Here is a 23,411-nt window from a genome sequence, read left to right as displayed (position 1 = left end):
GTCAGGCCTGAGATTCGTGTCAGATAGGTATGATATAAGATATTATTAGTATTGTGTACTGAAATGACTATGACTGTATGTGCTCCTTTATCAATCCATTTCGAACTGGCTTGTTGGAATGTAATGGAATTGATTTGTTGAAAATGACAATAAATACAATTAAAACATTTTTATAAAAATGATTCTACTGTTAAAAGATTTCAAGGTAACTGTTATAGGTGTGGAGAATATGGGCATTCAGCAAATTTTAAATATTGCATTGGTTGGAAAGCCACTTCCAAAAAATGCAGAAAGAAAGGTCATGTATCAAAATGTAGTTGTAGCGGTTCTTTTAAGAAAGGAGTTCACGAGATATACTGTGATGATGAATGTGACAGAAGAAATTATAATGACTATCAGTGATGGTGAAAAGAGTGGTCCGTTTGACATCGTACTCATTGAAAACATCCCTGTTCAAATGTTATTTGATTCAGGGGCTAAAATCACTCTCATTCCCAAAACTGTTTATGATGAACATTTAGTTAGTAAAGTAACTATTAAAACCGGACATCAAAGCTAGAAGATATGGAGGTGAACCCATTAATCTTACTGGTTTCTTTGTTGGTAAAATATCTTACAAGTTTAATATGACATCGGGCAAGATTTATGTCTCTGATAGAGGCGATTCCTTAGTGTGTTGGGCTCTCCAGAGAGATCTCAAAGTGATTCTTGATCCAACAAAACTCCCTCCATAAGATTAAAAGAAGATGAACATAATTTCCATAATATAGATCTTAGTCTAAGTTCGTGTGATTCACAAACTGTTCTCTCCATTTGAAAGTGAGTTTCCTGAAGTTTTCAATGACCATTTGAGTTGTTTAGTAGGTTATTCAAATACAATCATTCTTAGAGAGAACTCTGTACCAGTCATTGGAAAATTAAGAAGCATTCCCATTAAAGTTAAAGACAAAATAAAAATTGAATAAGATAAATTGTTAAAAAGGGGAATCATTACTGAAGTAGAGGGCACTGAATGGTTAGCTCTGGTAGTCATGGCACTTAAAGCCAATGGAGAATCTAGGCTCTGTATTGATTTGAGAGCGCTTAATAAATGTGGTGTTGTTGTTTTCCTTTTTCGTTGTTGATCACTACCCCTTTCCTAACATTTCAGAAATGTTGTTACTTTTTTTGGGGGGGGGTAAGTTTTTCTCTTCTATAGATTTAGTATCAGCTTACCACCAGATCAAGCTGCACCCCACATCTCAAGATCTAACGGCGTTCATGACACCATTTGGGACTTATAAATTCTAAAGAATGTCGTTTGGTCTTATTTCAGCTACTGCTGTATTTCAAAGAATGATCGAACATGTTTTGAAAGATTGTAATGGCATAAAGATATACCAAGATGACATACTCATTTTTGGTATCACCAACAAGAACATGATGACAGAGTCAGAAGCGTATTGAGTAGACTCAGAGACAAAGGATTGACTCTTAAGGCAAAGAAGTGCAAATGTAATATTCGCAGCATTGATTATTTGGGTTATACCATTACTGGATCCGGGGTCAAACCTAAAAAGTAATTGGTAGAGACCATCATTAAGTTAGTTAGCCCCAGAAACAAAGATGAGGTTGTTAAGTTTCTAGGAATGTCTGAATACTATACTAAATTCATTCAAAATGTTGCTGATAAGACCTACAACAGGAGAGGTTTGTTAAAAAGGGGTGTCAATTTTGATTGGAACTTGGAGTGTGAGAAAGAGCTTGAGCTCATCAAGAAATAGTTATCTGAAGCATCCTCTCATGAAAGCTTTGACCCCAACAGTGAAATAACAATCATGACAGACGCTAGTGTCATAAGTTTAGGAGCTGTCATGTTGCAAGAACGGGATGGAGAAGAAGTAACTGTTTTATTTTTATCCAGATGTTTAAGAGGAGCAGAATGTCACTATTAGGTAATCGAAAAAGAGCCTTGGAAGTATTCTGGGCTGTGAGAAAACTCCGGAAGTTCCTGTGGGGAAACAATTTCGTAATTAAAACTGACCACAAGCCTCTTAAAGACATTTTTGGAAACAAGCATTTGCAATGCAATAGGTCTCACAGTTACACGAGTTAAAGCTATTGGCATTGTAAATGACAATGCCTTTTATTTATGTCTTTAAAACGAAAGCAAAAATAAAAGGCATTGTTATTTGCAATGACAATAGCTCAAACGTAAATGCGAGAAATATTGCATTGCAAATGCTTGTTTAGGTCTAGTTTGCTAAAGGCTTCTTGGGGACACTGAAAGCTTTCCTGGATACTAATCACAGGCTGCGCCCCTAGTCACCATCTCCTCTCCCCTTTTCATCATAGGCGCTGCTTCTACCGCTGCCTCCTATTGGTGGGGGGACATCCATCTCAGAGCAGCACCCAAGCTCCTTCATGTCATCGGCATTCACTCTACTAAATAATGCTGATAAACATTAATGGCCAGCAGGGGGCGCCAGACAGCCCTTCGGCTCCGCGAATCTCCACTTGTTCCTGGGAAAAGATGTGAGAAAGCGTGAAATATTTGTCAACCAAATAAGGTGACAGGGTACAACATTAACACCGCCAGTAGTTGGCAAGCGGCCGCCAGTAGTTGGCAAGCGGGGGAGAAAACGCTGTTATATTTGAGCCTTTATTGGAAAGTTTCACAGAAGGGGAGGGGGTCAGAGCACCTCATATCTATACCTCCATATCTAGACATTATATATGAGAGTGAGTGTGTAGGGGCAGAGTTGGCACGGGCACAGAGAAGGAGGCCATGTTTACACTGCCACTGCCGGTGCACGGGTGCACACTCAGGGCACGGAGTGTAGCGTCTCTGTTGTGTGCGCGGTGGATGGGGCGGGGTCCTTCTATTTATAGGGAAGAGCATGCTCCTGATTGGCTGCCGAGAGGGAGCCTGCCTGCCTGGCCGGGGCACATGCATCTCTGCTGTGCTTTCAGGTTGTGTTTCTTCACCTTCAGAAAACTGCTTTTTAACCCCAAAATCCGCACTCAACCCTCTTCAGTTTAACAGGAGGGGGTGCGGCAGACCCTGTGGCACCCCTCTGTGCCCTCACTTTCCTTCTCCGCCCTCCAGGGATTCCCCAAACAGCCCGCAGAAGCTCCCGTTGCCAGCCCACAGAGAGCAAAATTGGACAAAACTTTGGTTTCAACCTTGCATTTTTATTCCATTTGGGATGGAGGCGGCGAAAAAACTCCACAGGGCAGATCCGGGATCTCTTGGGGGTGGGATCCAGTCGAAATATCTGGTGTGTGAGCCTCAGTTTTTGTATAAATCAGTGTTAAGTGAGAACAAGTAACACAGCCACCTGGCCAATGTCCTGTCCTTAACGGAGATCAAACAGGGGCACGTTTATTTTTAATTATTTTAAGTTTCGCAGCCCCTGGGGACCTAGCGTGTCATATCTGGGGACAAAGGTATGTATTTTTTTTTAACTCCGCTCAGCTTTAGCTGGCGGGGCAGACCCAGAAAGCCGTTATTAACAGAATTCATTTTCCTCATTTCTAAGCATTACCACCTCATTACAATGAAGAGAAACTTTGAAAACACATACAAATATTTAGTAAAAATAAAACATATACTGTTTATAAAACATATAATCAGATTGCTTAACATCTAAAACCCACTAAGTGGGGGGTGCTCGTGCAGGCTTGTTTTTTTCCCATCCCCTCACAATTTGAAATGGCGGTTGGTGACGTGCTTGTTTTAAATGATGCTGCCCGTTACGTCGATCTAAATGTTAAACTTTTGGTTAAAAAAATTACGGGCTCTCCATGGAAGCTGCGCCGCCCGGAGAATCTGATGTCATTTGAATTTAAGGTTGTTTATTCGGGGCTGCGCTCACTAGCGCTTCCACCTTCAGCTTCAGGCTTAACAGCCTCTTCCCAGTCACCCGGGACTCGTCCCAATGGGACCAATCCGGCGGGAATTTCTAGTTCTCGAGAACCTCGCAATGGATTTTCTTCCCAAAAGGGCGGAAAAACGAATATAGATTGTTTTGAATTCATTAAAAACAAGCGGGAGGCGGCTCGGGCGCAGCACGTCTTCCGGAGACGTGCTCGTTCACAGAGCTGAATCGGCTCGTGCACAGCTCTACCTCCCTTGCCAGTAAACACGGTGACTATAGAACTCGCTGGCGGGAGCGCTTCGCGCTCCAACGCCAGCTCGCCCTAAAAAGGGGTTAGACAATGTTTCCTCCAGAATACGCAAATGGGTTGTGGCACTTCAAGAATTTAACTTTTGTGTTGAATACGTCCCAGGAGCAAAAAAATATATAGCAGACTGCTGCTCTCGCTTGACTAGCATAGGAAGTGATGACAATACTTCAACTAGTGAAAATTCTGATGATTCAATTTTTGATGATTTTGACGAGTATGCGGTGTGTCACGTCATTGATAGCATGATTAAGGAAGGTGTCTGGAGCAGTGAATTCTCCAAAGATACCACTTTACGGTTGGTCATCAACTGCATCAAAAATAACTGGAATAAAAGGGACAAAACTAGTGAAATCTTAGCTGGATTCTATCGAGTGAAGGATGAATTATCCTTTCAGAATGGCATTTTGCTCAGAGGTACTAGAATAATTCCACTAACTTCCTTAAGGGATCAATTGATAAACCTTGCACATGAAAGTCACCCTAGTATATCAAAATCAAAATAAATAATAAGACAAACCTACTGATGGCCTGGAATGGACATTGGGATTGAAAGATCTGTTAGAGAATGCATCGAGTGCACAATGTGTGATAAGGTCCTCAAAACCAGAGTCCATCCATGGTCTTAAGAAAATTACCCAAACTACCCTGGGATGAGATATCAATAGACATTTTAGGTCCTATCAAACACACTAGCACGGATAAATATGTCATTGTACTTAGACATTCCAGGTGGCCAGAAGTGAAGATCACTAACTCTGTGGAGACTAGAGACATAATAAAGTTCTTAGATGAAGTCTTTGAAAGAGAGGGTCTTCCAAAAATGATATTGTCGGACAATGGAGTCCAGTTTACGTCTAAAGAAATGAATAAATATTTGTCCGGTAAAGATATCATCCACAGAAAGTCAGCACTTTATCACCCTGAGTCCAACGGTGTTGTTGAAAGGTTTAACAAAGTGCTCTAAGAAACTATCCAGCGTTCGCTTTCTTATCAGAAGTGTTGTCAAACATAGCTCTTGAACAAAGTAAAGAGTTACAGACTTTCTCCTCATTCCACCACTGGGAAAATTCCCTTTGAACTTTTTTGGCTTAAGGAAACCTTGTGCGTTGCTATGCCCTGCTTGGATTCTCAACAGATCTCAAGGTTGCAAGAAATTAGAAAAGATCAAGATAAATTCAGAAAGGAAATTGAAAGAATGCAAGACAACAAAAAAATACTATGAGGCCAGGAAAGCTGTTAAAAAAATCTGTTATTGAGGTGGGTGATATAGTTAAGATAAAAAAATCTTCGGAAAGGTTTCACTACAAATAGTTCTAAATATTTGTCATTATGAAAGTGATCAAAGTCATCAAAAATGCTGTTGAAACTGAAGATCACAGAATTTGGAATTTGAACAGAGTTGCCAAGTGTTTTTCTTTGTGATGACCAGCATAGTGATGACATAGGGAAATCTTCATTTGTAAGAAACAAAGCTAAAACCATCCCACCAAGACGGTGTAAGTCTAGACAGCGATTTAAACCAAAGTATCTGTTAGACTATGTCTAGTAATTTTATCAAATGCCTATTTGTAATATTTTATCTTATTGTTACTTGATAATATTGTTTTAATATGTTTTTATTTTTTGTTTTTTTAGTTTGTTCTCTTTTGATATTGTTGGGGGGAAGGTGTGTAGTATGCACTTAGTGTATCTCCAGGTAAGAAGTGGAACACTGTAATTTTATGGTTCCACACCACTTGTTATCTAGAATGTTGACATTCAAAGGAGACTGGTGGGTGATGCAAACAGGGCTGTGAGCTGTGTAGACAGGCTGAGGTGTATATGGATCTTACTTAATAAATTTCTACTTGGATTTACCTACAATTTTTCTGGATTGAACTTTACATAAGTCCTCTTTTCTTTACCATTATATACTCCCACACAAGCCCATTATGAGGCATTGTGGGATTTGTAGTTTTTACCATAATATTTACAAATATATACAATTTGTATCGTTCCATAGATATCATTTCATGTTACATCAAATCATGAAATAAAGGATCATGTGGATAAAGCATCTATGTGCTTCATTATTTAGTAGATTTTGTACCTAGTAAATTGAACCAGTCAAATCAAAAAGTTATAAAATCCTTGCTCTTAGTACAATGCCAATATATATATAGTGATTGTCTTAGTGACTTCACGGTTATTAACAAGCATAATTTATACAATACATTATTGTTACAGTAAAATGCTTCTGTTGCATTGACATTAACAATTCAGCTTTGTGACTTGATAATTGTTGAAAGACCTACGGAGAAATAATTCCACCTAAGTGGCTGGGATTCATTAATGTGACTACACATATATGTTTGTTCTCATGGATTTGACTGGTTATTATGATTTGCATTATTGTCGAAGAATATTTAATGTTTTTAGTAATCCAAAGTTGTCCCTTCAGCTGTTATAGATGTACGTAAAGTTCTTTGTCAGCGTTCAAACTAGATGGCTGTCTAGTTCTGAATCGGATAATCATTTTTGATTCCAAACGTCTCTGTTTTTGTGTTCTGCCCCCTCCCGCCCTCCGTTCCCCCCCACCCCCTTTCATGATTGGGGACATGTGCTATGCCACAGTATTTCATGTTTTCCCATGTGAAATTAACATGTGTTTCAAAGTGTTTTGTAGTTGGTTTCAAAAGGGATCTTCTGTGTGATGATGAATTGCTTGCCTTTAAAATCTGTAAGATGTTTAGTATTCTTGCCAATCTTACAGGCTTTGCATTTATCACACCTTGTGAATCCTTTTTCATGGTTTGACAGCCAAACAATATATGGGAAGTACCATTTACCCTCTTAAGAAAAGAATACTAGAACATATTAGAGCGGTGTCAAACAAGGATGTTAACTATGCCATTGCGAAATACTTTGAAATGCATGTTAATTTCACATGGCAAAACATGAAATACTGTGGCATAGCACACATCCCCAATCCTGAAAGAGGGGTGGACAGAACACAAAAACTGAGACGTATGGATTAAAAAATGATTGTCTGATTCAAAACTTGACAGCCATAAGGCTTGAACCCTGATGAAGAACTTTACGTACAGCTGAAGAGACAACCTTGGATTACTAAAAACATGAAATATTCTTGGAAATGATGCCAATCATAATAATCACTCAAATCAATGAGAACAAACATATGTGTAGTTACATTAATGAATTACAGCCACTTAGGCGGAATCATTTCTCCTTTTCTCTCTTTTTAAAATGACGTCAAATTATGCCTTTCAACAACTATCAAGTCACCAAATTATATTGATAATGTCAATACAACACAAGCATTTTCAGGTAACAGTAATGTATTGTATAAATTATGCTTGTTAATATCCATGAAGTCACTAAGACAATCACTGTATATACTAACGTTATAGTAAGAGCAAGGATTTTATAACTTTTTGATTTGACTGGTTCAATTTACTAGATATGAAATCTAGTAACTAACTAAGCAACTAGATACCTTATTTGCACGATCCTTTATTTCATGATTTGATGTAACATGAAACCATATCTATGGAACGAGACACATTGTATATATGTATATTTATTATGGTCAAAACTACAATATATATATATAATACATATATATATATATGTACATAAATACGTTAGCCCAGCACACTCAACAAACAGTAATCAATATGTGTACAGTCAGTAATGTAGAAATTTTTCGAAGGCGAGTCGATGTTGTATTTCAATTTCTTTCTTTATTTTTCATTCTTTAAAACACTTTTGAAACCGCTAACGCGTTTCGTCCCTTCCAGGGACTTCTTCAGGGCTTGAAATATAAAGTGCGCGTGTTTCAATAATTAATTTTTCATAGAGTCAGGACAGAGGATTTGTCAGTTTAAATACACTTCCTTAGCTATCATGTTCCAGATCGGGAATATGCTTCCCGATCTGCGAGAGGACGGACGGCTTCGAGGACGTGTGCGGGACTGGGACTACATTGCCCTGGACATTGTGCAGATAAAAACAAAGAAAAACTTCCTGTCCGAATCCATAAGGAACATGATAGCTAAGGAAGTGTATTTAAACTGACAAATCCTCTGTCCTGACTCTATGAAAAATTAATTATTGAAACACGCGCACTTTATATTTCAAGCCCTGAAGAAGTCCCTGGAAGGGACGAAAAGCGTTGGCGGTTTCAAAAGTGTTTTAAAGAATGAAAAATAAAGAAAGAAATTGAAATACATCGACTCGCCTTCGAAAAATGTCTACATTACTAACTGTACACATATTGATTACTGTTTGTTGAGTGTGCTGGGCTAACGTATTTATGTACAGTTGAGGAATGCTAGGTTCTATGAATCAGGTTCTGAATTGAGGAGGTATAGGGAATTGTGCCTCCAGCCCTCGTTGCACCTCTGGGTTTGTGTTAATACAGATAAGGGACGCCTTAAACTTGTGCAGGCATTTTGCTTTGATTCCCAGTGTTGTATGTCTTATATATATATATGTGTATATATATATATATATATATATATTTATGTGTGTGTGTATATATATGTATATATATATATTTATGTATGTATATTACCTACTGGCGGTCGCCAGTAGGTATATATAGTTAGGATTTTTTCTCTATGGGATTTTTGAAAATTCTATGTCTAATAACTTTGGCGTTTGTGGACGGAATTGGCTGAAATTTTCAGGAAAATGGCACATTTTGTTTCTGAGCAGCCCTTGAAAATTTGGGGGGGGTTCGTCAAGGGGGGGCCGAGAAAAAAGGGGGGTCCCAAAACGTGTTTTTAACATTGAGTTTTCCATAGGGCGGTTGGCCTCACTTTTAGCCCGAACGGCTGAATGGATTTGCACGAAACTTGGCAAAATTGTAGGGACTGGTAGCCCGATGTGCCTTTTGTAGGTCTCAATATATGTGCTCCAGTGGATTTTGAGAAATTAACGTTTAAAAAAAGATATATATCTGTAACAGCGGACCTGGCAGCGTCCCAGGACGCGTACTTTACGCGCAACGGAGCTTTGTGAAGCGAAGCTGATTGGTTCTCCGGCGTCTGTCAACATTCCAAACAGTCCGTAGCGGCCGCCATCTTGTCTATCGGTAGGATCGAGAGACAAGAGGAGCCCAAAGCGAAGGGGCAAATGACCATAAGGGGGCATAGTACATTGTCGCTCACCCCCTAGGTTTGATGTGGAGGTTTTAAAAGGGCCCCGCGGGGCAAAAAAAAATAAAAATAATAATAATCGAACAGCTGAATGGATTTGCACGAAACTTGGCAAAATTGTAGGGACTGGTAGCCCGATGTGCCTTTGCTAGATCTCAATATATGTGCTCCAGTGGATTTTGAGAAATTAACGTTCAAAAAAAGATATATATCTGTAACAGCGCACCGCTTCGCGTACTTTTCGCGTTACGGAGCTTTGCGAAGCGAAGCTGATTGGCTCTCCGGTGTCTGTAAACATTCCAAACAGTCCGTAGCGGCCGCCATCTTGTCTCTCGGTAGGATCGAACAGCTGAATGGATTTGCACGAAACTTGGCAAAATTGTAGGGACTGGTAGCCCGATGTGCCTTTGCTAGGTCTCAATATATGTGCTTCAGTGCATTTTGAGAAATTAACGTTCAGAAACAAGATATATATCTGTAACAGCGCTCCGCTTTGCGGAGATAAAATTATATGTGTATTACCTAGCTGTTGCTAACACCAGTTAGCGACGGCTAGTAGAATATAGCGACCATCTTGGGCCCCACTTTGCATGTGAGTGATATTTATCACTAATGACATGCAAAGTGGGCATGCCAAGATGTTAGCGACTGGAAACAGTCGCTAACATCGCTATCTCCTATTATCAACTTTTGGAAATATTCGAGATAAGCGCGAATATCTCCAAAAGCTACCACCTGCCCTGAGCAGTTCTTAGCCATGTTATCCAATGGGAGGTGGATAACATGGCTAAGAGCATTAGCTCGGTAATGCATGAATATCGCTGAGTTTTCAGCGATATTAATGCATTGCGGTCGTTTTTTATCGTATTTCCGATAAACCTTGATAATAGCAAGGTTTATCTGCGATAATTTCTGACGGTAAAAAAATCGTTGCTAAGCATCGTTAGGGATAAATATCGCTTAACTTTGGTAATATGCCCCAACGTCTGTTAACGTTCGATTCGAAGGAAATCAGGAAGTGTTGAAAAACATTGTCTGCGCCATCTTGTCTTTTTTCAAATGCCACACTTTTGTCGTGCACGGCAGCCATTTTAGATGCCTTGACCAGACCCACTCTGTGCACGCTGTCGATCCTTAGCATGGCTCCCCACCCTCGCAAGCATCTCCCCCAGGCAGTGGTCACCCCCGCTCTCTGTCTTATGCATGGGTAATAAACCTCCCCCCATCTGCGCTGCTCTTCCCTGAGAATCACACCCTGTGCCCGCCCGACACCTCCCTTTCGCCCTATTCACTACCGCACCCTCTGACACTCCTTTTCCTCTGTGTCCGATTGTCCAGGCTGGTCCTAGGGTATCAGCTAGCCCTGCAGATGTAGTTTATGGCCACAGCTGTAAAGAATCACCCCTCTTCAAAGGAGTTATAGTAGATCAAGGCCCACACTCGATGAGATCCGTCACAGCAGAAGCGTTGCTATTATCTGAAAACCATCCTGTATTGTGATTGGGGAGGGGACCGAGCCTGAAGCGGAAGATTCCAGGGATGACTCTTTGTACATCAAAGTTTTTACAATTATGTGTCACATTAAAAATATATAGCACTCCGACAAAGTAGTAAGATTATAAAACTTTAATAATTTATAAATATATACAAGAAAACAAAAATAGTAATAACATATAAACATTTTTAGGGAAAAACAACGAAGTAGCGGTCGGCTGTGCGAATAGTCCCAACGCAGCACAACGTCCAGATTTCCGGCGTGGGGCGTCGCGGGGGGTGGGTCATCAGTAGCAAACTGTTGTGCGAATAGTTCCAAGGCAGCAGAACGCGCTGAAATCTAGATGACACGAAAGTCATGTCTAGTAAGTTGCCACCCAGCAAATAACGGCATGGGGCGTCGCGGGGGGTGGGTCATCAGTAGCAAACTGTTGCGCGAATAGTTCCAAGGCAGCAGAACGATGGCACCAAGGTGATGTCCAGTAAGTTGCCGCACTGGTTTTGGTATCCTACAATGCTGCTCCGAATAACGGCGTGGGGCGCCCCGGGGGAGGCGGCGTGAACGGGCCTCTCCAGGTGGAGTGTCATCTGTTGTAGTGGGGCGCCCCTTTACCGTTTCAGTTGCCATTCCGTCCGTTTTTGGTCCACTGTGTCAAAAGCCGCAATTCAGCTGAGTTGCGCCCACTCTTGCGGTGCAGCGATAGGCGGCTGTCACAGGACTCTCAAAATGGCGGCAGGCTGTTTCCTTTTTGGGCCTGGTCCACTGAAATGGCCCTGGGACACCTTGGAAATCGGACGCTTGTCTGCTAGGTCTTGGACCCCATTCTCGAAAGCGTCCCCTCCGCCTTGAGAATTCATCAAAAGTTTTGGGGGCTCCGACTCCTGCAGGCTTCTGGTGGGGAGCGGCTGCCATGATTGCTCGCGGAATGACCACGACTGAGCTACGAGATGGTGGTGCTCTCATGCTGACGCCAGCTTCAGTCTGAAACATCCAGAAACAAGGTGGGGCTTTCATCGTTTGGGGAAAAAAAAAAGTTTTCATCCAATGAAAAGTGTTGTTTTTAGGTCACATGATCAAGCCTTCCATCATTAGGAAACCAAAAGTAAAATGAACCAATGAAAAGTTTTATAAACAAGTCACATGACCTGTTATGCGGCATAGGGTGTAAAATGCGGAGAAAATACGTTGGCACGTGAGGCGGCGTCAGTAGCGGACCGATGTGCGAATAGGCCGAAGGCAACACAACGCGCCAAGATCCGGATGGCACCGAGGTGGTGTCCAGCAAGTTGCAGCACTGGTGTGGCCATCCTACAATGCTGAAAGTCGGCGTGGGGCGCCCCGTTGGCCTGTGAGTTTGCGTCAGTAGCGGACCGATGTGCGAATAGGCCGAAGGCAGCACAACGCGCCAAGATCCGGATGGCACCGAGGTGGTGTCTAGTAAGTTGCCGCACTGGTGTGGCCATCCAACAATGCTGAAAGTCGGCGTGGGGCGCCCCGTTGGCCTGTGAGTTTGCGTCAGTAGCGGACCGATGTGCGAATAGGCCGAAGGCAGCACAACGCGCCAAGATCCGGATGGCACCGAGGTGGTGTCTAGTAAGTTGCCGCACTGGTGTGGCCATCCTACAATGCTGAAAGTCGGCGTGGGGCGCCCCGTTGGACTGTGAGATGGCGTCAGTAGCGGACCGATGTGTGAATGGGGCCGAAGGCAGCGCAACAATATTTTCGGAATAGAAGACACCACTAGGCGCTGAGATTCCAAGATCCGGATGGCACCGAGGTGGTGTGTAGCAAGTTGCCGCACTGGTGTGGCCATCCTACAATGCTGAAAGTCGGCGTGGGGCGCCCCGTTGGCCTGTGAGTTTGCGTCAGTAGCGGACCGATGTGCGAATAGGCCGAAGGCAGCACAACGCGCCAAGATCCGGATGGCACCGAGGTGGTGTCTAGTAAGTTGTCGCACTTCTGTGGCCATCCTACAATGTTGAAAGTCGGCGTGGGGCGCCCCGTTGGCCTGTGAGATGGCGTCAGTAGCGGACCGATGTGCGAATGGGGCCAAAGGCAGCGCAACAATATTTTCTGATTTGAAGACACCACAAGGCGCTGAGATGCCAAGATCCGGATGGCACCGAGGTGGTGTCTAGCAAGTTGTGGCACTGGTGTGGCCATCGTACAATGGTAAAAGTCGGCGTGGGGCGCCCTGTTGGCCTGTGAGATGGTGTCAGTAGCGGACTGATGTGTGAATGGGGCCAAAGGCAGCGCAACAATATTTTCTACAATATTTTCGGAGTAGAAGACACCACAAGGCGCTGAGATGCCAAGATCCGGATGGCACCGAGGTGATGTCTAAGTTGCGGACCGATGTGCGAATGGGGCCAAAGGCAGCTCAACAATATTTTCTGAAGAGAATACACCACAAGGCGCTGAGATGCCAAGATCCGGATGGCACCGAGGTGATGTCTAAGTTGCGGACCGATGTGCGAATGGGGCCAAAGGTAGCGTAACAAGATTTTCTGTATGGAAGATACCACTAGGCGTTGAGATGCCAAGATTCGGATGGCACCGAGGTGATGTCTAGCAAGTTGTGCCACTGGTGTGGCCATCGTACAATGGTAAAAGTCGGCGTGGGGCGCCCTATTGGCCTGTGAGATGGTGTCAGTAGCGGACTGATGTGCGAATGGGGCCAAAGGCAGCGCAACAATATTTTCTGACTGACACCACAAGGCGCTGAGATGCCAAGAGCCGGATGGCACCGAGGTGATGTCTATGTTGCGGACTGATGTGCGAATGGGGCCAAAGGCAGCGTAACAATATTTTCTGTATGGAAGATACCACTAGGCGTTGAGATGCCAAGATTCGGATGGCACCGAGGTGATGTCTAGCAAGTTGGTGTGGTCATCCTACAATGCTGAAACTCGGCGTGGGTCACCCCATTAGCCTGTGAGATGGCGTCAGTAGCGGACCGATGTGCGAATAGGCCGAAGGCAGCACAACGCGCCAAGATCCGGATGTCACCGTGGTGGTTTCATAGTTGAGAGGCACTTCATCTGCAGTGGGGCGCCGAGATCCGGATGGCACCGAGGTGATGTCTAGCAAGTTGCTGTACTGGTGTGGTCATCCTACAATGCTGAAATGTAGTGGGGCGCCCATTTACCGTTTCAGTTGCCATTCAGCTGAGTTTCGGCTGCTCTTGATGCTACAGCGACAGGCGGCTGCAAGAGGACTCTCAAAATGGCGGCCTGTTCTTTGGATTTGGGCCTGGTCCACTAAAATGGCCCTGGGACACCTTAGAACTTGGACGCTCGATTTTTTTTTCCTTTCCTGTACATGCAAAAAAAGGTAAATGCCCGGTACGTTACACGCTTCATCTGCCACGATGAACTCTCCAGAGGAACCGAAAAAAAATATAGTTGTGGTAACTATACCATGCATCGTCATATGGAGAGGTGGCACCAATTAATTATAGTGCTGCATAAAAGAGAGATTTGGAGGAGAACCCCTGACCTGCTAGTACATTCATCAAAGAAGTGGCACTGAGAGCTTCAGAGGCAAGGGAAACGGTCCCAAATATTTAGAAGAACTTTGGAAAGATTAAAATGACATGTTTAGATTGTGGTAAATTAATTTCATGTGGACAGATGAGTGTTACTCTAATAAATACAGCATATGAACATCATCATAGTCGATGGTTGGTAGAGACATTTTGACTATATCCTGGACCTGCCCGTCCTCGCCCAAAATGGCGCCGGAATAAATGGGACTCGTAACTCCTTGTTGTGTACTGGTTGCAGAACCTTGAAATCACGAGATACGTATGCAGTTTTGAAGCACATGGCGGGCGGGGACGAGAATTGATTGAATATTTCGACATCCCTATTGATATTAAGTTCTGATGTGTTATTGATTACTGTACTGTTGAAAGTTCGAATTAACGTCACCCATGGTACTTGCCCGCAAATGTATATCTAGATAATTTTATTGTAACTGGCCCTGTCGTATTTTAATTATAAAATGTACGTCCACCGATTCCGTAACTGTTAGACACCTTAGTTCTTGCAACCTAATGGCCCGCCCGTTACGTTCCTCTACAGTGTAAATGTCTATTCATCATATACGATTACAGTTTGCTCCGTGGCAGGCCCACGTGGTTATAGGCTCGTATTTGTATAATGAAATTTTCACAATAAAGGTTTTTAAAAGAAAACATGGTAGTAGTATATACATTGGTAAAGTTTTTAATAATAGTCACTGTTTTAGAATCATTAAAAGGCAAGTGAAATAAAGCAGACCAATTACATGAAGGGTAAAAGGTATAATACGAAGGAACGCAGTAAAGATAAATGGTCAAGGGCTGTTGTGTTTTCTATTCCTGCAACATAAAGTGATCGATAAGAATCTCATATTCAGGCGTATCGGCGACTAAGACAGCAGGTCGACCCTCTTTTGCTCAACGGCTCCGTCATGGGACGAAGAAACGCTCTTTTTCTCGAAAAAAGAATATATTTTACTTGCAGGACAGTTGTAAAATTTCCGGGAAAGTACATTAGCCTGGAACATTATAACATATATTTAAGAAAAAATAATGTTCGGAAGTAATTAAAAGCGTAATTTTTAGGTGATATGACCAAGGCTTTCATCATTAGAATAAGAAAAGTAAAATGAACCAATGAAAAGTTTTATTAACAAGTCACATGACTTGTTATGCTTACGTTACGCGCTGCGCGCCCCGGATGACTTCCGGATGCGCTAACGCGGCGCGTCATATGACGCATTACGCGACAACGCAGGTCCAGAATATAGTCAAAATGTCTCCACCAACCAGCGGTCGAAACACAACCCCTTTCAGCAGGCTAAATAGTTCTGTTAAATGACAACAGAAGGGACAGGCAACAAGAACCATCAGTCAAAGAGGGGAGGGCTAGTTCTTCTCTACCGGGTTACATTGGGGCGCTACCGGAACTGATCGAATTGGTAGTCTACAGTGTTTCTGGATGTTTCAGACTGAAGCTGGGGTTAGCATGAGAGCACCACCATTTCGTAGCTCCGTTGTGGCCATTCCGCAACCAATCATGGCAGCCGCTCTTTATCGTTATTTTGGGCGGGGTGGGTGGCGGAGCCGAGCTGTTTTGCAGCCATCATTGTGTGGAGTTCAGTTCATCTCACTAGTTTTGTATTTGTCATGAGGGGTTGTTCCTAATGTTTCTATTTTAGCGAGGTCAAAAAGAGATCCCATTAGTGGCCTACTGATTTTGCTCGATTCCTTTTCTTTTTTTTACACGATTTTTCGTTATCTGCAAAGACTAAACAGAGTATTGCGACTCTGTGTTTGTTTGTAAATAGAGAATGAACCAAAGAGAACTAATTCTAAAACAGTAAATACTTGGATAACAATCAATCAAATGGAGAGAGAAGCAGGCACGACGGATTACAACGGGGGCAAAGGCCTGCGTTAACTACCTTTCACTATCTGCAAAGAGAGAGTACTCCTAATAGAAATGAGGGGGGGGGGCACCATTCAAAGCAGATCAGTGTGCATAAACACGAAAATGTTTTCACTTACCACGTACTTGACATTCGACAGCTTATGATATTTGCTATTAAAAAACCATTGAAATTCACTGAAAAAACCATAGGTTATAGACCATATATAGTTAGGAATTAGCATTTACAAAACCTTGAAAATTCACTGAAAAAACCATAGGTTATAGACCATATATAGTTAGGAATTAGCATTTAAAAAACCTTATTTTACTCACACAAAACCATTGAAATTCCATATATAGTTAGTTGCACTAACTATATATCGCGCACCCGCAATCCACTGCTGATCATGTCACATATTACATCATTCATGACATGGTCAGTGACATCACTGATGACATCACTGATGACATCTCAAATGACATCACTGATGACATCACTGATGACATCTCATTTGACATCATTCTTGTGCTAATACGATAAACCTCTTCAGACTCTAATATAACCTTAGATACACTCAGTGTATACAGACACTCACACACTGCCACTCATCCATGGAGTTACTCACACACCCAGTCAGTCATGCAAAGAAACAATCTCACCTCCATTTCTTCAACTATACAGTTAAACACACCTTACTTATTGAAACATATACTAACACATATTTACTCTCTTATACAATCCCTGATACAAGTTCACAATGATCGATACAACCACTCACTCATTCAGTGGCTCTCATGCACAGTTATTTATATATGCCAACTCTCACATGTACTGTGTTTTACATATGTACTTACTATGACATGTAGCATTGAGATATCCATTCACTCATCAATACACTCATGCACACAGTCAACTGCCCATGTAGCTGTTTCCACATGCACTCTTGAACTCATACACCTAGTGAATAAACTGCTCACACATCTATGCATAGAGTCACACACCTTCCAGCCACCCCCACACAAACTCAATCTGCCATAGAAATACTTGGGCAACCAATTAATAACACATATAGCCTCTCGTATAGCTAATGATCAACACATGCAGCAGTTTACAGAACAACAGACATAATGATGCACAAATTAAGACAGTTTAGTCACTAACCCATGCACTCAGTGAGACACATTTAATCACTCACTCATACATTCAGTCATGCACCTACTAAATCCTTCGTCCAGACACTTATACATCTACTCATTCTTCAATATGTAAAACATATTTAAACTTTACAGAAACACACAGTCACTGGATGACGTCATCAGTGATCTCATCAGTGATGTCATTTGAGATGTCATCAGTGATGTCATCAGTGATGTCACTGACCATGTCATGAATGATGTAATATGTGACATGATCAGCAGTGGATTGCGGGTGCGCGATATATAGTTAGTGCAACTAACTATATATGGAATTTCAATGGTTTTGTGTGAGTAAAATAAGGTTTTTTAAATGCTAATTCCTAACTATATATGGTCTATAACCTATGGTTTTTTCAGTGAAAATATATATATATATATATATATATATATATATATATATATATGTGTGTGTGTGTTTATCCCATTCCCTTCTAGAATAAGTCCATGGGTTAAGTAATTCAATTCAAATTTATTTGTTTGATTAATTAAAATCTTACAAAAATGTGACTTTAGAAAAAGTAGCAGCATCAATATACATTTATACGTCATACAAATAGTAAATGGCCTTAAAAATAATTAAAATAAAAAATGAAAAGTTATAAAACTAAATGACATTGTCCTTATGACCTTTAGCAATCACATTTAAAATTTTTACAAAAGCAACATTCATTGGTAGGTCATTTGGGTTTAGACAGGCCATTACTGCTTGTCTACAGGTTCTTATGTTTCGGGCATTGAACAACCTCCTGAGGATTTGTCTCCTTTCTGGGGCTATAGCAGGGCACAAACATACCAAGTGCACAATGTCTTCTTTTCCCCCCTTGCAAAGTCTGCATAACATATTACCCTCGTTTAGTTTCCAAGGTGGGAGATGACACAAACCAGGCCATACACCAAAGCGTGCTCCTATAAATGTTCGCTTACTTTGGGCTGACCATGCCGTATGGAGGTAGGCTTGGACTTGTTTTTTTTTTGTAGCCATTTATGATTGGCCATGAATGCTTGCGTTTTGCTAACAAGGCTTTGTCTTTAAGCAGCGATAGGTGAGCTACCAGCTTATTTATTGTTTTTTTAAAGCTTTCCTGCGTTACAGTGTTTTCCCAGATTGCTGATATTCCAAATTCTACTTTTGCGTTGTTTAGATATTTCCACGCTTGCAATTTCTGGTTGTCTTTAACCTCTCTCCACAAAGCTATAGACGATTGATTGTCCTTGTCGTTTTTTACTCTATTCCAAACTTTCAATATTTGGCCTTGGCGGGCATATATTTGATTATTCATACCAAATTCCATCCTTATTTGTGCTTGTGAGGCATTACATGGTAGGGTAAATAATATTTTATAAGTTTTTGCTACAGCATTGTTGATGAGCACAGCATCCTTCCCATTTAGCACTTCACCACCGTAAGTTAAGGATGGTAAGTAGATAAACCATCCTTTAGCTTTGGAGTTAAGGGAGTGCAGGACCTTCTTGCTGTTTAACGAAACATAAAAAAACTGTATTATATTGACCAAAAACATGACAGAACAGGGATTGACATAGTCAAAAGACTGTTAGCTAACACCAGACCTCTTGACTTTGTGAGTACATGTTAGTCTATGGTAGGGTGCATTATGAGGGAAGGAGGATATAGCAATCTTTGTTTTTACTGAATCCTCATGAAAGGAAAAGGACCATCGGCAATGCTATCCGAAATCTCAATTTGACCAACCAAGCAATTGTGCAATTTAAAAAAAGCAGCATCTTCAACTTTATTCAAAATAAAAAAGATGCAATGTTTTTAAGTCTCAATGGATTTACGCCTCTCTAGAGATTGTAAACAATGCACAGTGTTTTAACTGTAATGCTTTAACTATACGTTAAATGACATTGCCAATCTGCATGTAATCAGTTATATCTTTTTTATTATGAATATCAGGCATTTTTCAAAGTGTTTGAAAAGTTGTAAGTTGTATTAAAAATATTTACTCCATGTCAACATATCCTCCATTTAGCCAAACTTTTCAGACAAAATAGCAATGACTTCTGTAAGCATGGCTTCAGTCCTAGTTGTAGGAGAAACCTGCTGCTCCTAGCCTCCTAGACCCTGTTTTTCAGGGTTGCACAGAGCCCCTGTGCTACCCTGAAGAACATGGTCTAGTTGCGGCATTCAGCATTGCTATTGTCTGCAGTGAAGTCAGCTTATGCAATTTTCACCAGTGTGCCCGTTACAAAGTATATTGCTGTAAGAACAAAAATAAACTGCAGCTGTGCACTGGAATATGGGAATGCACTCTAGATGTATCCTTTCTGCACCTACAAACCATGCACCTTCTATTGCAAGCCATGTATATTGGCTCATGCCTCTTTTGAGATGTAAAATAGTTCTGATTTATTACATCAAGAACTCCGAGAAGCACCAACTCACTTCTTCTCATCCCCCCCGAAATTGAAAAGGAAAGCAACACAATGCCGATCCTTCTCTGGTAATGTTCCCAGGATATGGAACACACTCCCTACTGACCTCAGATGCAACCCCTCCTTCCCTTGCTTCAAAAAGGACCTGAAACTACTGCTCCTCAACCAATACTTCTCTGACCTAGTCAACCAACCTAGGCATCAATAGGTCTCCCCTCTCCCTCTGACTTTCAAGGATGGGGGTTATCTGACTTTTTCATCCGCCTGCGTTTTTCACTCCTTCAATGTATATTTAATTGTGATGTCTTTACTTATATATTTTATGCATCCTCATGTCCTACGATGTAGTGCAACTTTTTCCTTTGTGTGTGTAAAGCGCTCTGATACTCCCAGGTCTAGCTAGCGCTATATACAACTTTATCAATAAATAAATAAAATAAACAAAGAGTGCAAGCATTCTTTAGGAGGCGGAAAGGTACATCACTCGTTCAATATCAAGAGGAGTAAGAAAAGAAAAATATTTCTGCGTTCAGGAATGGTAAAACCAGGTTGCAAAGGTCTGTCAAGTCAGATCTAAAAAATAAGTATTCTTTTTGCATGGCATATTAGCTTCTAACACATAGCAACATTTTAAAACTGGGAAGTTGTAGATTTTGAAAAAAAAATCGAAAAAATGTAATTTCCCCTTTCACTGATATTGAAGCAGAGGCAATTTAGGCATTGGACAACTAAAGTAAAGCCATCTTTAGCTCAAACAATTGAGGGCCTCCCTCCTAAATCAGGTCTGTTGTATGTAAGGCCTCATTGCATCAGTGGCCAATCAGCCTAGTCTACAAGTTAACAATGGTTGGTCTCTATCTTAGAATGTATTGATGTTTTGTATAATGTAAACATTTAACGCACAAATATTTGTTCTTTCCAGAGCACTTTGGTATGATTTGGAAGCCTATCCCACATCATGGCAATTAGATCCAACTGAAGGTCCAAATAGAGAGAGAAGACGTTTGCAGAGGTGTTATCTAAGAATTCCTAGCAAGTATATTCTCAGAGAAAGGTGTAAACCAAAAGGTGATCTTAACATATTTCAGAGTACCTATCTTTAAGACTGCGTGCAGGTGTACAAGAGCTCGATTTAGTAATGTTTTAATTTAAATAAAGCAACATGGTTTCATTATATTGTTTGCTTTAATTTATTTTATTCATGTATTATGATGCAAAATATACACATTGACAATGTTCCCTTTATTTATTTCTTTAGAGGATGTGATCAGACCACCGCTCTCTTACTTAAATGAGGACAACACCAATGGCTTATTTTCTTCTACTGTAAAAGACAAAGCAGCAAGTGAGCTCATAAGGTAATAATATATTTTAATTGAGGATTGTGGCGTCATAACTATTTACTCTATGCTAGATTGAGCAGATGTCTCCTATATTGCAAAATCATTTGTATTCCCCTCCACTTTGTGTATCCCCTGCCCTTTAGCTGTCTTCGTGACTCCTCCCACACTATTGGCTTTGTGCACCTCAGGGTTGGCTCATCACAGAGAACTCGTTCCCAGCCCCTGCCCCCACACTGACACGAGTTTCTTAACTCACCTCCATCGAAATAAACAGGCCATAGCAGCATGCTGCGTTGTTTTTGGTGGGCACCAGCCTATTGCATTGATGTGCGTTCTTCACTTTTGCATGGGTAGTGGAAATTCAGCAAAATACAGCATTGGTTAGAAAAAAAAAACAACAAAAAACAATGGAGGAACCGACCATTATGCCTGCTGTACAGTCTAAATATTCAGCACTATGACGGTCTTCATTCGGTTGTGGGATGAAAAATAATGTCAAGTGTCTGCTCAGTCAGTTAGCTAATTATCAGCGATTATCTGAAAGAGACACGTTAGTGATAGATTCCTTACCTTAGAATATTCCCCAGGCTCAGTCTGGATCTGGAAAGTTTTGTGCTTAGCAGTACCCCTGCGCACCAGTAGGTGGCGATGTGCTGCTCCGCGCCCATCACCGGCGTCATAAGCGCCGGAATGACGTCACGGAGGCTACTTAGACGCCACCCATACGCGCTCACGTCAGTTCTTTGTTTTCCGTGCCGAAAACGCAGATCCGGATTGAGCACGTCCCTCGGTCATTTTTTTACCACTTTTTTGAGACTTTTGTCTCCTTCTCTTGTCTCCTGATGCACGTAGGGATGCCTGGCTTTAAGTCTTGCGGGTCGTGCCGCTGCAATATGTCGGCGGCGGACCCCCATGATATCTGCCTCTACTGCCTTGAGACCGACCATGACTCCCAGGATTGTCGGGACTGGAGTGCCATGGCCCCGAAGGCCTTGAGGGAGGGGCGCTGGAAGCTGCTGGAGGTCCGGCACTCCTCTCACCGCCGCTCCGGGTCTAGGGGCCGTTCGCGGGACCCATCGCGGGACCGGAGCCATCGCTCCTCGGACTATAAGTCTTCACCTTCAGATTCCCGTAAGCGATGCCATAAAAGAAGTCGTACAAGCGTGTTTGCTCTCAGACGTCCCCCCGTCGCTCCCCGGAGGCGGACAAGGGGGACAGGGGCTCTCCGCCCCTGCGGCTCCTCCAGAGCCTGGGAATCCCGCGGCCTACCCACTATACCCAGGTCTGTCGGCGACTCCCGAACAGATGCAAGAGTTTCTTGCTGCCATGGACCGCCTCTATTTAGGCCTCGGGCTCCCGCCAGCTCACCTGCGGGCCCCGCGATCCCGTGTCAAGATCCTGTTGGCCCGGTAGCACCGCCTCTGGCACCGTCCCGGAGCCACTGGGTCCAGCGCGCTCAGCGCCGGCACCACAAGGTGCAGCACCGCTGGCTCTGGCGCTGCCCTTGGCTCCAGCCCCAGCGCCACCCCTGGCTCCACCACAGAAGCCGCACTGGTTGCCGTTTATCCCGCCCCTGTCCCGGTTCTCAGACCATTTTGTTCCGTACTGGGATCCACATTGGGATGCGGCTCTGGTTTGGCCGCTCCCGGCGCCGCTCCCGGCTCCACTGGCCCCCACTCCGGCTCCAGCCCTGCCGCCGGCGCCTTCTACCCCGAAGCCGGATGAGGACTGGGACGGCTCTGAGAACCCCCAGGATTGGGTGGATGACCTTCAAGATGCGGGTGAACTTGATGTGTCTTCTTTCCCGGGGTTTGCCTCACCTCTGCCTATTATGGAGGAGGGTGCTTCCTACACTATGGTGCTGCGTCGAGCTGCGGAGGCTCTCCATCTCGACCTCCCTACGATGGCCCTTAAGACCAACCTCCTTATGGAGGTGCTCCAGACGGCGTCTACGTCGTCGGAACCGCTGATCCATTTCAAGGAGACCCTTACCGAAGTCCTCTTGGGCACTTGGTTCCGTCCGGCCTCGGGAGCACCGGTGGATAAGAATGTGGATAGGCGTCATTGCCCGGCGCCTGATGACCCTGCCTTCTTGACCACTCATCCCACGCCTGGGAGCCTGGTCATTCAGGCCTCGACGGATAAGGACTCTAAGAAGCTGGACCAATATGGCAAGAGGTTGTTCGCCTAGGCAAGCTTGGGGTTGCGGTCAGTTATTACCGCCTGCTTA

At 42.8% G+C, this 23,411-nt stretch overlaps 1 protein-coding gene across 2 annotated transcripts in view; it reads left to right on the top strand.

Annotated features, from left to right (window-relative positions):
- LYST (lysosomal trafficking regulator) overlaps positions 1-23,411 on the top strand; it is a 3,192,287-nt gene that overhangs the window by 2,004,078 nt on the left and 1,164,798 nt on the right. For both annotated transcript variants that reach the window (XM_078648813.1, XM_078648812.1), the window contains 2 exons: positions 20,761-20,906; positions 21,097-21,196. In XM_078648813.1, the coding sequence (XP_078504939.1) occupies positions 20,761-20,906; positions 21,097-21,196 (246 nt within the window). The remainder of the gene's footprint in view (positions 1-20,760; positions 20,907-21,096; positions 21,197-23,411) is intronic.

Source organism: Lissotriton helveticus, chromosome 6 (assembly GCF_964261635.1).
Source record: "Lissotriton helveticus chromosome 6, aLisHel1.1, whole genome shotgun sequence".
Lineage (NCBI taxonomy): Eukaryota > Metazoa > Chordata > Amphibia > Caudata > Salamandridae > Lissotriton > Lissotriton helveticus.
Note: the sequence above shows the minus strand (reverse complement) of the source record. Positions and strands in the feature narration are given on the sequence as shown.